The sequence below is a fragment of the Odocoileus virginianus genome, chromosome 2, assembly GCF_023699985.2.
Source record: "Odocoileus virginianus isolate 20LAN1187 ecotype Illinois chromosome 2, Ovbor_1.2, whole genome shotgun sequence".
Classification (NCBI taxonomy): domain Eukaryota; kingdom Metazoa; phylum Chordata; class Mammalia; order Artiodactyla; family Cervidae; genus Odocoileus; species Odocoileus virginianus.
This window is the reverse complement of record NC_069675.1, coordinates 10,861,972-10,875,495: the sequence shown is the minus strand read 5'-3', so window position 1 is coordinate 10,875,495 and position 13,524 is coordinate 10,861,972. Positions and strand designations below refer to the sequence as shown.

Sequence of the window (13,524 nt, the reverse complement as noted above, 5' to 3'; positions counted from 1 at the left end):
CCCCTGGAAGGAGGAGGGAGCCAGAGGGTAGAGCAGGGGTCCCCGATGGTGGAGGGCCCAGTCCAGAGGGCAGACAGAGCCCCTGGTTGGGGGATGAGGGGGCCCACAGAGGACAAGGACCTTGGAGGGGAGAGGAAACTGGAGAACAGAGGGGGACCCTGAAGGGTGGGGGGCCACCCTGGATGGCCGAGGACTTGGCCTGGAAGGAGGAATGAGCCCTGGAGGGAGGAGAGGGGCTGGAGGGGGGCCCCCTGGAGGGTGGAGGGGGTCCTGGAGGTGGTGGTCTGGGGAGGCTCTCCAGGGCCGAGTGGGCAGGGGGACACTAGGCAGTTCCCTGCTACTGGAACCCTGCAGGTGCCTCCCCACGCTGGGTGGCCTTCTCTCCCTGCAGGAGCCTCCGTCTTCTCTTTCACATCCACAGGACCCATCCAGGTGGATGAGTCCCTGAAGAGCAAAAGGTACCCTGGAAGGCAAAGAGCTCCGCAGGAGAGTTGAGAGGGTCCCGGAGGGCAGAATCCCAGGCCCTTGGGCCCCATAAAGACTCCCTGGGGCCAAGTGAAGGGGGAACCCCAGGGCTTCCTTCCCCAGTGGGACTTCTTATCCCCTCAGAGGTAGAGCAGGTACGCCACTCCCAGCACCCAAAGGCATCCAGATTGTCCGTGGCATCCAAACTGCTTCTGATGCCAAAACTGCTACCCCTCCCCCTGCAGCCCCTCAGTCTCTGGAAAGTGAAAGGGGTACCCCAGGGGCTTTTCCCAGTGGATCCTCTGATTCCCCAGGATCCCCACCCCTCCCAGGCAAGCAGGCATACAGCCTCTAGCCCCCAAAGGTGCCCAGACTGCCCTGGGCACCCAGACCACTTCTGGTTCCAAAACCGCTCCCTCTCCCCCCGCAGCCCCCCAGTCACTGGTTCCCAGGCCTGCGCTCTCCCCTGCTTGGCGCTGCCTGGTACCTGGTCTCCCCCGGGGCTCCTCCCTTCAGCCTGTCCACAGGAAGTCCCCACCATTGCCTGGTGAACATCCTAGGGGTGGGGGGTCACAGACTGCATGCCTTCTCTCACCGCCACCTTGGCTCCCCGCCATATAAACTTTAGAACCAGTTTATTGATACCCACAGAATAGCTTGCTTGGATTTCATTGGAATTGTATTGAATATATATATCAAGTTGGGAAGAACTAACATGTTGACAGTATTGAGTCTTGCTAACAATGAAGATGAACTATCTGTCCATTTAATTAGTTCTGTTTTGATTTCTTTCACCAGAGTTTTATAGTTGCCCTCATGTAGATTTTGTACATATCTGTTTAGATTTATACCTATTTCATTTTTTGGGTGCTAATGTAAATGGGTTTTTTTTCCCCCCTGTGCATCATGTGGGATCTTAGTTCCCTGACCACATACCAAACCCACACTTCCTGCAGTGGAAGCACACGGAGTGTTACCCACTAGACTTCCAGGGAAGTCCCAATGGTATTTTTTTAATTTCAAATTCTAATCGTTCATTGCCGGTATGTAGGAAACCCATTGACTTTGCTCTGGTTTTGTTGTTGTTTGTTTTTTTTTTTAACTGTTTAAGTATCACCAAAAAATATCCATCTGCTACTTTGGGAAACAGGGATATTGAATTATAATTATTGTTGGATTGTCTCTTTTTTACTTCAGTTCTGTTAGTTTTTCCTTAAGGCATTTTGGAGCTCTGATGCGAAGTGAATATATATTTTGAATTATTAGATTATTCTTGGTGGATTGACCCTTTTATCATTCTGAAATGTCCCTCTTTATTTTTAGTAACCTTTTTTATTTTAATACATTTTTATATTACAATAGCCACTCTACATGTTTTATGATTATAAATCTGCTTTTCATCCTTTTACTTTCACCCTGTTTGTATTTTCAGCCTAAAGTGTGTCTCCTGTAGAGGGCATATAGTTGAATCTTGTTTTTCATATAGTCTAACACAACTACATATCTTTGATTGGATTGTTTAATTCACTCACATTAAATGCTATTGATATGTTTGGATTTATATTTACTGTTTAATTTTTTGTTTTCTATATATCTGTGTCTTTTTGTTCTTTTAGACCTTCTTGTATTGCCATTTTTGGTTTTAAGTAGATATTTTTTTCTTGTGTTGTTTTAACTCTAATGATTTTTAAAATTATAATTACTGAGTTATTTTCCAGGCCTTACAGTATACACTGTTAATTTATCAGAATCTGCTTCAGATTCATTAGGACTAAATTTCAGTGGAATATAGAAGGTTTATGCCAATATAACCCCATTTCTTACCCTGCCCCTTTAAAGTTATTACTGTTAAACATATGTCTACATATGTTACAGATATATGTTACATACCAAGTGATTTATTGTAAGTTAATACTTTTTGTAATAGGTTTTTTGAAGAGTCTGAGAGAAGGGAGAATAACAAGCAGATGTTTTGTAGTTATATGAAATTTCTTTTGTCTTCTTTTTTTGTACTCATTTCTTCCTTTCTTTTGAGTTATCATCTGGTATTATTTCCTTATTTCAGCACAGTTCAGTTCCTGTTCATCTCCGCTGTGCTGTCATTGTCAAATACATTTCTGTAGGTTTATGTGCCCAACAGTACAATTAGATATATATTGTTTCATAAATTGTTTTTTTTTTTGAAATAGGGAAAATTTCACTTTATTGTTACACTGAATTTTAGTACTTTACCTTTTTCCCCTTTGCTGCCTGCCTTCCCTCCTTCTGCTGTCAGGGCAGCTGCGGCGTGCGGGATCTTTTGTTGCAACACAGACTCTAGTTGTGGCGTACAGGCTCGGTAGTGTGGCGCGCAGGCTTGGTTGCTCTGTGGCATGTGGGATCCTAGTTCCCAGACCAGGGATTGAACCTGTGTCCGCTGCCTTGCAAGGCGAATTCCCAATCATTGGCTCACCAGGGAAGACACTGAATTTTAGTACTTCTCAGTACAAGAGAAAAATAAACTGAGTCATGGTCATGAGTTCAGGATTATATATGTTACATTTTGCCTTGTTATAATACAGTTGTGGCTTTATGATAAATGAAAATTGAAGACATAGCTTGTATTCCAAAGCTAATTGGCATAACTGTCACGAGGGAAAAAAGCATTAAATGCATTTCTGAAATAAGTATTTTCATTTAATTCAGAATCTCAAGACAGCATTAGACATTGGCCTTGTTTCAAAAATGTTTAAATGCTAAGCTAGCTAAGTAACCTTCTTGAGAGATTTAAACACAGTTGATAAAGAAAATGTTTTCCCTCTAATCTCGATCTTACATTGAAGGGAAAAATGTAGACAATTTCTTTAGTGTATATGGCTAAGTACATCAGCCTCCTTAAACTGTAGTGTCCATTACTGACTTCATTAAAACAAACTGGGCAAATATCAAAAGTTATCCACTTTATAAACCAAAGACAGCAATTTTAGGGTTACGGTAAGTAAAAAAATTTTGAAACACTTCAAAAACATTTGACATTAGAGAAATCATCTCTTCATTATAAGAAAGAAAGGCATAACAGAAGGTAAAAGACATTTAAACTAAACTGATTTTTAGTCTTTGAACAAAAGAAATAGAAAATAGTGGTTGATTACTAAACTTTGTGCTTTAATCAAACTAATTAATTACAGTGATTTTAAATGGCAACTGCCCATCTGACTAGGTGGTGAGCTTGACAGTTTTGAGTATTTTTGTGATGAGTGTTTTTTAAAACACAAAGACACTAAATGATCTGGTCATGCAGTGTTTATCTTAATGCATTCTGCATTTCTTTGCCAGTCTTGTAGTTAAGGATCTTGTTCCAGTCAATCTTAGTGTGAGTAATTGGGAACCGTCGAGGTAAGGCTTTGAAAGTTGTGTCTGACATTGTCTGATAATTTTCACTGATGACAGTTTGATATTCATTCTTTTTAGCCTCTACAATCTTTATATAAATTCATTTGCTGTTTGTACCTCATTAGACACTGTTAGGGAATCTTGTATATCTTTATGACTCATAGCTGAACCTTACCATTTTCATAATAATGAACCTGAATTCAAGATGCCAGCCACCTGAGTAGTTGAAGGAATGATTTAAACGTCCACTCTGACCTCCAATGACCATTCCAAGAGGCTTTTGGTTGAAATTAATGGCTTTCTATGCATGCAGTAACTGCTGTCCATCTGTTTTTTTTAACCATATATAGTACTGGCACCATTCAGATAACGTTTTTTTATATAAGCCCAGAGAGCAATTATTACTGAAGTTTGCCATGGTTCAGTTGCATTTTCTGCTTCATGTGGTGGTGGATCAGTTGTGTCCTCTTTTAAGTGATAAAATTTTTTGGTTCCAAAAACTTTCCATTTCCCAGGTTACCATGTTCTGTTTTCAATACCTGATCTTTATAACCTTCAGTTTTTACTGAGGTAAACTGGTATGCATGGGTTGCCCCTTCCCTCAGAAGAGTGTCATTGTTAAGCAATAACAGAGCATCATTAAACACCTCGTAAACTTCTCCAGGAGGGGCATGAATGATGAATTTTGCTGCTATGCATACCTTCTCATAAGACAACTGCTCCTCCAGATCTGCCATTTTCCTTTCAGTGGCAAACTAGGGTGCCCGCGTTGATGGTGGCAGTGACAGCCTGCCTTACCCCTTTCCGCCCGGTCTTCCGTGCTGTGCATCCTGCCAGTGAAGGCCTTTTAGATCATCAGAGGGAAGGAGAAGAAATACGCAGTTATACTGTCTTTTGCAGTTACCTGTGTAATTGCTTTAATTAATTCTCTGTTATTTTCTGTAAATTTCAGTTACTCTGAATATCATCCTGAAGCACTTCCCTTAGTATTTCTTGTAAAAGAAATAAAGAAATTTTCTGTTTGGGTTTATCTGGGGATTGAAAAAATTCTTAAAGAATTTTAATTGTGATAAAATACACATAGTATCTTAACCATCTTAACCATTTTAAAGTGTATAGTTTGATATTGTTAAAAACATTAACCCTGTTGTACAACCGGTGTCCAGAACGCTTTTCATTTTGCAAAACTGAAACTCTGCACCATAAACAACTCCCCATTTCCCCTCATCTCAGTTCCTAGCAACCATGTTTCTGGTTTGTGTTTCTATGAATTTGGTTACTCCAGATACCTGTTTTAAGTGGAACCATACAGTATCTGTCTTTTGTGACTGTCTTATTTTCACTTTCATCCTCAAGATTCGTCCATGTTGTAGTAGTGACCAGATTACCTCCCTTTTAAGTCTGAATAACATTCCGTTGTATGTGTGTACGTTTTGTTTACCCCTTATCAGTTGATGAGACACTTGGATTGCTTCTGCCTGTTGGCAGTTCTTTTGGATATATACACAGAAGTGGGATTGCTCGAACATGGTGGTAGTTGTTTTTTAGTTTTCTGAGGCGCCTCCCTACTGTTTTCCATAGTAGTTGTACCATTTAATAGTTTAACCGACACTACACAAGGGTCCTAGTTTCCCCACATCTTTGCCAACGTTTGTTATTTTCTCTCTCTCTTTTTTTTTTTTGATAGTAGCCATCCTGATGAGTGGGCTTCCCTCATAGCTCAGTTGGTAAAGAATCTGCCTGCAATGCAGGAGACCCTGGTTCGATTCCTGGGTTGGGAAGATCCCCTGGAGAAGGGATGGGCTACCCTCTCCAGTACTCTTGGGCTTCCCTTGTGACTCAGCTAGTAAAGAATCTGCCTGCAATGTGGGAGACCTGGCTTCAATCTCTGGGTTGGGAAGATCCCCTGGAGAAGGGAAAGGCTACCCACTCCAGTATTCTGACCTGGAGAATCCCATGGGTACAGTCCATGGGGTCACAATGAGTCGGACATGACTGAGTGACTTTCACTTTCACTGCCCTGATGAGTGTGAGGTGATGTCTTACTGTTTGGTTTGATTAGTGATGCTGAACATCTTTCCCTGTACTTAGTGGCTGTCTGTATATGTTTGGAGAAATGGCTCTGCAAGTTCTTTGCCTATTTGATAATAGGTTAATTGGGTGGGGTTTTTTTTTTTTTTTTTTTTGCTTTTGAGTTTTGCTGCTGCTGCTGCTGCTAAGTCGCGACAGTTGTGTCCGACTCTGTGCAACCCCGTAGATGGCAGCCCACCAGGCTCTGCCGTCCCTGGGATTCTCCAGGCAAGAACACTAGATTAGGTTGCTGTTTCCTTCTCCAATGCGTGAAAGTGAAGTCGCTCAGTCACGTCTCTTAGCGACCCGATGGACTGCAGCCTACCAGGCTCTCTGTCCATGGGATTTTCCAGCCAAGAATACTGGAGTGGGTTGCCATTGCCTGCTCCATTTTGAGTTTTAAGAGTTCTTTGTATATTATGGCTGTTAATCCCATATCAGATATGTGATTTGCAAATATTTTCCCCCATTTCGTGGTTTGCCTTTTTACTCTGTTGGTGGTGTCTTCTGATATACAGAATTTTAGTTTTCATGAAGTCCAGTTTGTTGTTCCATTTGTTGCTTGTGCCTTTGGTATCATGTCCAAGAAATCATTGCCAAACTTACTACTGTGCAACTTTTGCTCTGAGTTTTCTTCTAAGAGTTTTATAGTTTAGGTCTTTAAGTCTTTGATCTGTTCAGAGTTGACTTTTTTATATGGTGTTAGGTGAGCATGTAACTTCATTCTTTTGAATGTGAACAGCCAGTTTTTCCAGCAGCATTTGTTGAAAAGACCATCCTTTTCCCATTGAATGAACTTGATACTTCTATTGAAAATTATTTGACCATATATATGTGAGAATTTATTCTTGGGATCTCTTTGCTCTGGCTGATACTCCCAATACTGTGTTCATTAGAAATGGCAAGAGTAGGCATTCTTGCCTTCTCCCTGGTCTTAGAGGAAAAAATTTCAGTTTGATACCATTGAGTATGATATAAGTTAGTTGTGGGTCCTCATAAGGGGCCTAGGTCAGGTTTGACTGTTTGCAACCCTGTGGACTATAGCCCACCAGGCTCCTCTTTCCATGGGAGTCTCCCCGCGAGAATACTGCAGTGGATTTCATGCCCTCTTTCAGGGGATCTTCCTGATTCAGGGATTGAACCTGTGTCTCCAGCATTGCAGGTAGATTCTTTACCTACTAAGCCACCTGGGAAGCCCCATTATATTGATTAGTTTCCTTCTGTTCCTAATTTGTTGAGTGCTTTTATCATGCAAGAGTATTGAGTATTCAGGTGCTTTTTCTGTATCAGTAAAGATGATCAGTGGTTTTGTCCTTCATTCTGTCATTGTGAAGTTTTGATTGATTTTTATGAGTTAAATCGTCCTTGCACTCCATGGTTAATCCCCACGTGATGATGGTGTATACTTCCTTTAATGTGTTGTGAATTCTGTGTGTGAACATTTTTGAGGGTGATTGAAGCCATTTGGTCCTTGGCTTTTCTGTGTTGGCAAGTTTTTGATTACTGATTCAATCTCCTTGCTAGTTACACATTTCAGATTCTCTATTTTTTCATTGTTCAGTCTTAGTAGGTTGTATCTTTCTAGAGATTAATGTGTGTCCTGTTTGTTAGTGTGCAGTTTTTCATAATGTTCTCTTACGATCCTTATTTTGTGGCATTGGTTGTAATATTCCCTCTTGCATTTCTGATTTTATTATTTGAGTCTTTTTTTTCCTTAGTCTAGCTAAGGGGTTGTCAATTTTGTCAGTTTTCTGAAAAAATCACTGTAAGTTTCATTTTTGTTCCCTGTTGACCATTTCACTTATCTGTGCTCCAATTTTTGTTATTTCCTTCTTTCTGCCAGCCTTAACTTTTAGTTTTTCTTTTAGTTCCTTGAGGTACAAGTTAGATTGTTACTTGAAATCTTGCCTTTTTTTAAGGCATGCCATTTGTAGCTTAAACTTCCTTCTTAGTACTTCTTCAACTGCTTCCATAAATTTTTTTGGTATTTTGCATTTTCATTTGTGTCAAGGTATTTTCTGATTTCCTGTATGACTTCTTGTTGTTTAAAAGTGTAGTGTTTAATTTCCACATATTGTAATAAAATTTCCAGTTTTTTCTTAGCCTGTTTATTTCTAGTTTCATTACATTGTGATTGGAAACGGTACTGTGTATTATTTTGGTCTTCTTGAATTTATTCAGACTAGTTTTATGGCTAGACATGTGTTCTGTCCTAAAGAATGTTTCATGTGTAATTGAGAAAATGTATTCTGCTGTTTATGGATAGAGTATTCTATATATGTTAGGTTTGATTGGTCTACAGTGTTGTTCAATTTCTGTATTTTCTTATTCTTCTGACTGGTTGTTCTATGCATTACTGAAAGAACATTATTCATTATGTTGTTGTGTATTTCTCCCTTCAGTTCTTTCAACATCTGCCTCATTAATTTAGGAGCTCTGAGGTTTGATGCAGAAATACTTACACTTTTTATATCTTCTTGGTGAATTGACCCTTTTATCATTATATGATATACTTATTTGTCCATTGTAACAGTTTTTGACTTACAAGTCCATTTTGTCTGAAATTAATACTGCTGCTCCTGTGTTATTTTGGTTACTGTTGCATGAAATATCTTTTTTTATCCTTTTAATTGATATGCATCCTTAGAGCTAAAATGTTTCTTTGATAGGTAGCATGTGGTTGGAAGACCACTAAAGACCACAAACTTTTAATATTAAAAACTAATCAGGGAAGGACTCTGAAGCTGTTTGTTTATACCAGAAGGCATTTAACCTCAGATCAGAGTTGCTGATGACATCTGCTTAGTCATCAGCAGGTGAGATTTTAAAGCACTCATCTTAAGAATTCTCTTTCAAGTATTCGGGTTATACCAATATCTGAGGCAACTGTGGGAAAACTGATCAAATATACGGGAATGTATTAGAAATTAATTTCCTTAATGAAGTCTATAAACCGTCGGGTAGGTAATAAAAATAAGTTTTGGGAAATGTATTTTTTTTAGTTTAATATAAATTTATTTATTTTAATTGAAGGCCAATTACTTTACAATATTGTAGTGGTTTTGCCATACATTGACATGAATCCGCCACGGGTGTACATGTGTTCCCCATCCTGAACCCCCCTCCCACCTCCCTCCCCATTCCATCCCTCTGGGTCATCCCAGAGCACCAGCCCTGAGCACCATGTATCTTGTATCGAACCTGGATTGGTGATTTGTTTTGCATATGATAATATACATGTTTAAGTGCCATTCTCCCAAATCATCCCACCCTCTCCCTCTCCCCCAGAGTCCAAAAGACTGTTCTATACATCTGTGTCTCTTTTGCTGTCTCACATATAGGGTTATCATTACCATCTTTCTAAGAAATGTATTTTTCAATAAGAACTTTTCCAGTGAGCTGGCTCACTGGAAAGACCCCGATGCTGGGAAAGATTGAGGGCAGGAGAAGGGGGCGACAGAGGATGAGATGGTTGGCTGTCATCATGGACTCAGTGGACATGAGTTTGAACAAACTCTGGGAGATAGTGAAGGATAGGACAGCCTGGCATGCTGCAGTCCATGGAGTCACAAAGAATTGGATGAAGGACAGTAAGAACTTTTAACATTTAATTTTAACTTTTAAGGATTTTTTAGCTAATAAAAGTGAGAGTGTGTTCTTTTTTCTCACACACTGGGTTAGTTGTCAAAGTGTTGGTTTCATAATATTGTATCATTAGTGTTCTACAAATATCCTAGGGAATTGTACTCTCTTTTTGTAAGCTGATGTGCATCAGCTATTTTCAAAGGCAAGACCCTGTGCTGTACACCCAACATTACATAGTTACAGTGAATAGCCTTTATGAACACTCATTTTGGCATTCTTCTTTCCTGGAGAGCTCAAGGAATACTAACTGTGCTAAAACATTGGCTCTATTTTTATTTATTTAGGGGTTTCAAATTGCCAAAATGAATTTGCGAAATGCCTTTCTTTGCTTTTTGTTCTTTACTCCTCAGAAAATGCCATTGAAGCAAGGTGGGTGTGCCCCATGACGTTCTACCTTTTGAGGAAAACCTCTTGAAAGAGTCTATACCATAGAAATCTCTTTAGTTATTGAATAGATTTTTGAGTTAAGCTTGCCTTTCGCCTCCAAAGCACATTGTTGTATGTGTTCTGTAAAAATGTTTTGTTAGTGTAGTAACTTTTAATTCTGGGGGAAAAAAATTACCTTATGATCTTGAGTTTCCTTCAGAGGTTCTTTGACATTTGTGGTTTTGTGAGCGTGTATCTTTTCTTGACTCATGGCTGCCTGTTTTATTTTTATCAATCTCTTCTTTTTTTATGGACATTATGTCTTTTTAAAAAGTCTCTTTAAGAGTCTGAGGTATTCTCATTTTGGAGTCTTTTGAAATACCTTTGAAAGTATAGTTTGTAATTTCATTTTTAGCAAGAGAGTTAGTTTGTTTTGTCTTTTGGTACATTCTTCTCTACCCAGCGTTTTTGTGGTTGTCTCCACCTTGCCCCTTGCATCTCCTTTAAAACGAGGTTTTACATTGGAAGCTTTGGGTTCTTACTCTCCAAGAATGTTGGGGAAAATCTCAGTAACCCATCCTGAACCAGTAGGTGACCTGACGTGACGGAAGTCATTTTTGTTTGATTGCCTCTGATCTTTTCCATGTGCATTGCTTCAGTTTTTATTGCCTTCTTTCACAAATAGGGGAGCCCTACTTCAACCTCTGATTATGCAAAATGAGCCCAAGTTTGTCCCCATTTTCCATGCTCTTGGATGATTTTAGTTCCTGTTATTAGGGTTAATTTCTTAGATGTCTCAAGTAGTAAGATTGTGAAATAGGTAACTTGCTTGTTTCTACTTGCTTCTTTTACTTCTACAAGCATGTGTGCGAAGTCACTTCAGTAGTGTCCGACTCTTTGCGACCCCATGGACTGTAGCCCACCAGGCTCCCGTGTCCATGAGATTTTCCAGGCAAGAATACTGGAGTGGATTGCCATTACCTTCTCCAGGTACAAGCATAGGAGGATAAAGAACTGGTGTGATTTGTTGGAATATGTCAAGTCCATGCTTGTAACCAAAGTCCATACTGTGTAACCAGAATCACTATTTCCTTATTTTTTTTAAAAATTAATTAATTAAAAAATAACTAATTAATTTTGGCTGCACTGAGTTTTTATTGCTGTGCGTAGGCTTCTCTAGTTGTGGTGAGTGACGGCTACTGTCTAGTTGGGTTGCGCAGGCTTCTCTTTGTGGTGGCTTCTCTCTCGTTGTAGAGCATGGCTCCAGGGCGGGCCAGCTTCAGTAGTTGTGACACAGTGGCTCTAGAGCTCGGGCTTAGTAATTGCGGTACATGGGCTTAGTTGCCCTCTGGTATGTGGGATTTCCTTGGACTAAGGATCAAACTCACGTCTCCTGCATTGGCATGCAGATTCTTAACTACTGGACCACCAGGGAAGTCCTCTGTTTCCTTAATTTTAAGTGAAGATAGTATGTTGGACAGTGATTATGAAGTCTAAATGTTATATTTGTGAAAGTGCTTTATAAACTGACAAACATAGTTTACATGTTAAATTTGTTTGTTGTTTAGTCATAGGGATTGTGTTATTACTCTGTTTAAATCTGCCTTTGATTTTCAGGTTGTTCCATTGACCTGTCATCTATGGCAACAGCCATTATATCAAAACGATAGTGGAACACAGATTTATGATACTAATGTGGCCTCTTTGGAAAATATAGCTCTATGGGGTTCTGGGGATGATCAGGTATGTCTTGTGTAACTGGAAAACTGTCTTTATTTTGATAAGCAGCATGAGAAATTCTGATTTAGCTATGAAGAGTGGAAAGAGGTGAATCAGTTTAATATTCCACTTTTCTAGTAGATCTTTGGCAGCCTTAATTATATAAAATAGCAGTTTACTTTTTTTTGGTCTCAGGATTCCTTTACATTTTTCAAAAGTGTTTTAAAGAGTTTTTGTTTATAAGGGTTGTCTATATCAATATTAACTTATTAAAATTAAATAATTCTAAGTATTTATTAAATAACAAATCCATTATATATTAACATAAAAATATGTTTTAAAATGAAAAATTACTGTTTTCCAAAGCAAAAAAAATTGGTTGAAAGGATGGCATTGTTTTACATTTTTGCACATCTCTTAATGTTAGCCTTACTAGAAGACAGTTGTGGTATTAGACAGGGTTCTCCAGGAAAACAGAACCAAGAGGAGATAATACATATGTGTTTGCAACAGTGTCAGTTGCCTAGTTGTGTGCAGCTCTTTGCAACCCCATAGCCTGTAGCCCGCCGGCTCCTCTGTCCATGGGATTCTTTAGGCAAGAGTATTGCAGTGGGTAGCCATTTTCTTCTCCAGGGGGTCTTCCTGACCCAGGGATCAACCCGAGGCCTCCTGCATTGCAGTCAGATTCTTTACCGTCTGAGCCACCAGGAAAGCCCACATATATACAGTGTGTGTGTATGTATATATATATATGTGTGTGTCTGTGTGTGTTTTATAAGGAATTTGTTGCAGGAGTGGGGACCCCTTCTATGGCCCAAAAGTGGGCTCTTGTCTCAATACTTGGATATTAATTATCCAAGGAGACACACATGCAGACAAAGCAAGAGATTTTGTTGGGGAAAATCACCCAGGTGGTGAGCAGGAGGGTAAGGGAACCTAAGAGAATACTCTGCCGTGAGGCTTGCAATCTCTGGTTTTATGGTGATGGGGTTTAGTTTCTGGGTTGATCATTCTGTCTCAGGGTCCTTCCTGGTGGTGTGTGCATAGCTCAGCCAAGAGAAAGATTCTGGAAGGTTGGTAGGATGTTCGGGCTGGTGTCTCCTCTCTCCTTTTGACCTTTCCCAAATTCTTCCTGATGGTGGTAGCTTGTTACTTCCGCATTACTTACCGGGACCTCCTATTGTTAAGATAACTCATGCAAGTGGCTGGCCACTTGCCTGGTCATGGCAGGCAGTTTCAGTCAGCGTTTCCCTCAGCAGATTGGCTCATGTGATTATGGAGGCTGAGAAATCCCAAGATCTATAATGTGGGGACCCAGGAGCACTGATAGTTTAATTCCAGTCTGGACCTAGGAGCTGACTGACGGTATATGTTCTAACCCAAGTCTAAAGGCTCGATGACAGGCCAGCAGATGGTGTAAGTTCTATGCCAAGTGTGATTCCAAAGGCAGAAGACTGATGTCCCAGCTTGAAGACCATCAGACAGAGAGAGCGAATTACCTTTTGTCTAGCCTTTTGTTCTATTCAGGCCTTTAATAGATTAGGTGAGGCCTGCCCACATCAGGAAGGGCAGTCTGCTTTACTAAGTCTGTGGATCAGATGTTAATCTCATCCAGACATGCTCTCACAGTGCCCAGATTGTTTAACCAAATACCTGGGCACCCTGTGGCCCAGCCGAGTTGACACATAAAATTAATTGTCATAACTGAACTTTCAGATTTCCTTTCTGCATTTAGTCCTTTGGGATATATTGTTTTGCTTAAATTATGTGAAGAAAATCTAACCATATATAGGTACATAGTTAAAAAATGGAGGCCCATGTAACTTCCCTGAAAGGATGTCAGTGACCCCTAGGGATCTTCGGACCAAATTTTGGGAACCACTAATC

At 40.0% G+C, this 13,524-nt stretch overlaps 1 protein-coding gene and 1 pseudogene across 8 annotated transcripts in view; one reads left to right on the top strand and one right to left on the bottom strand.

The window, feature by feature from the left end:
• ALMS1 (ALMS1 centrosome and basal body associated protein) overlaps nucleotides 1–13,524 on the top strand; it is a 200,220-nt gene that overhangs the window by 19,955 nt on the left and 166,741 nt on the right. For 7 of the 8 annotated variants that reach the window (XM_020883334.2, XM_020883333.2, XM_020883330.2 and 4 more), the window contains exon 2: nucleotides 11,536–11,661. The exons of the other annotated variant lie outside the window; for it this stretch is intronic. In XM_020883334.2, the coding sequence (XP_020738993.2) occupies nucleotides 11,536–11,661 (126 nt within the window). The remainder of the gene's footprint in view (nucleotides 1–11,535; nucleotides 11,662–13,524) is intronic. 8 annotated transcript variants of the gene reach the window in all.
• LOC110131024 (F-actin-capping protein subunit alpha-2-like) lies at nucleotides 3,749–4,574 on the bottom strand (annotated as a pseudogene).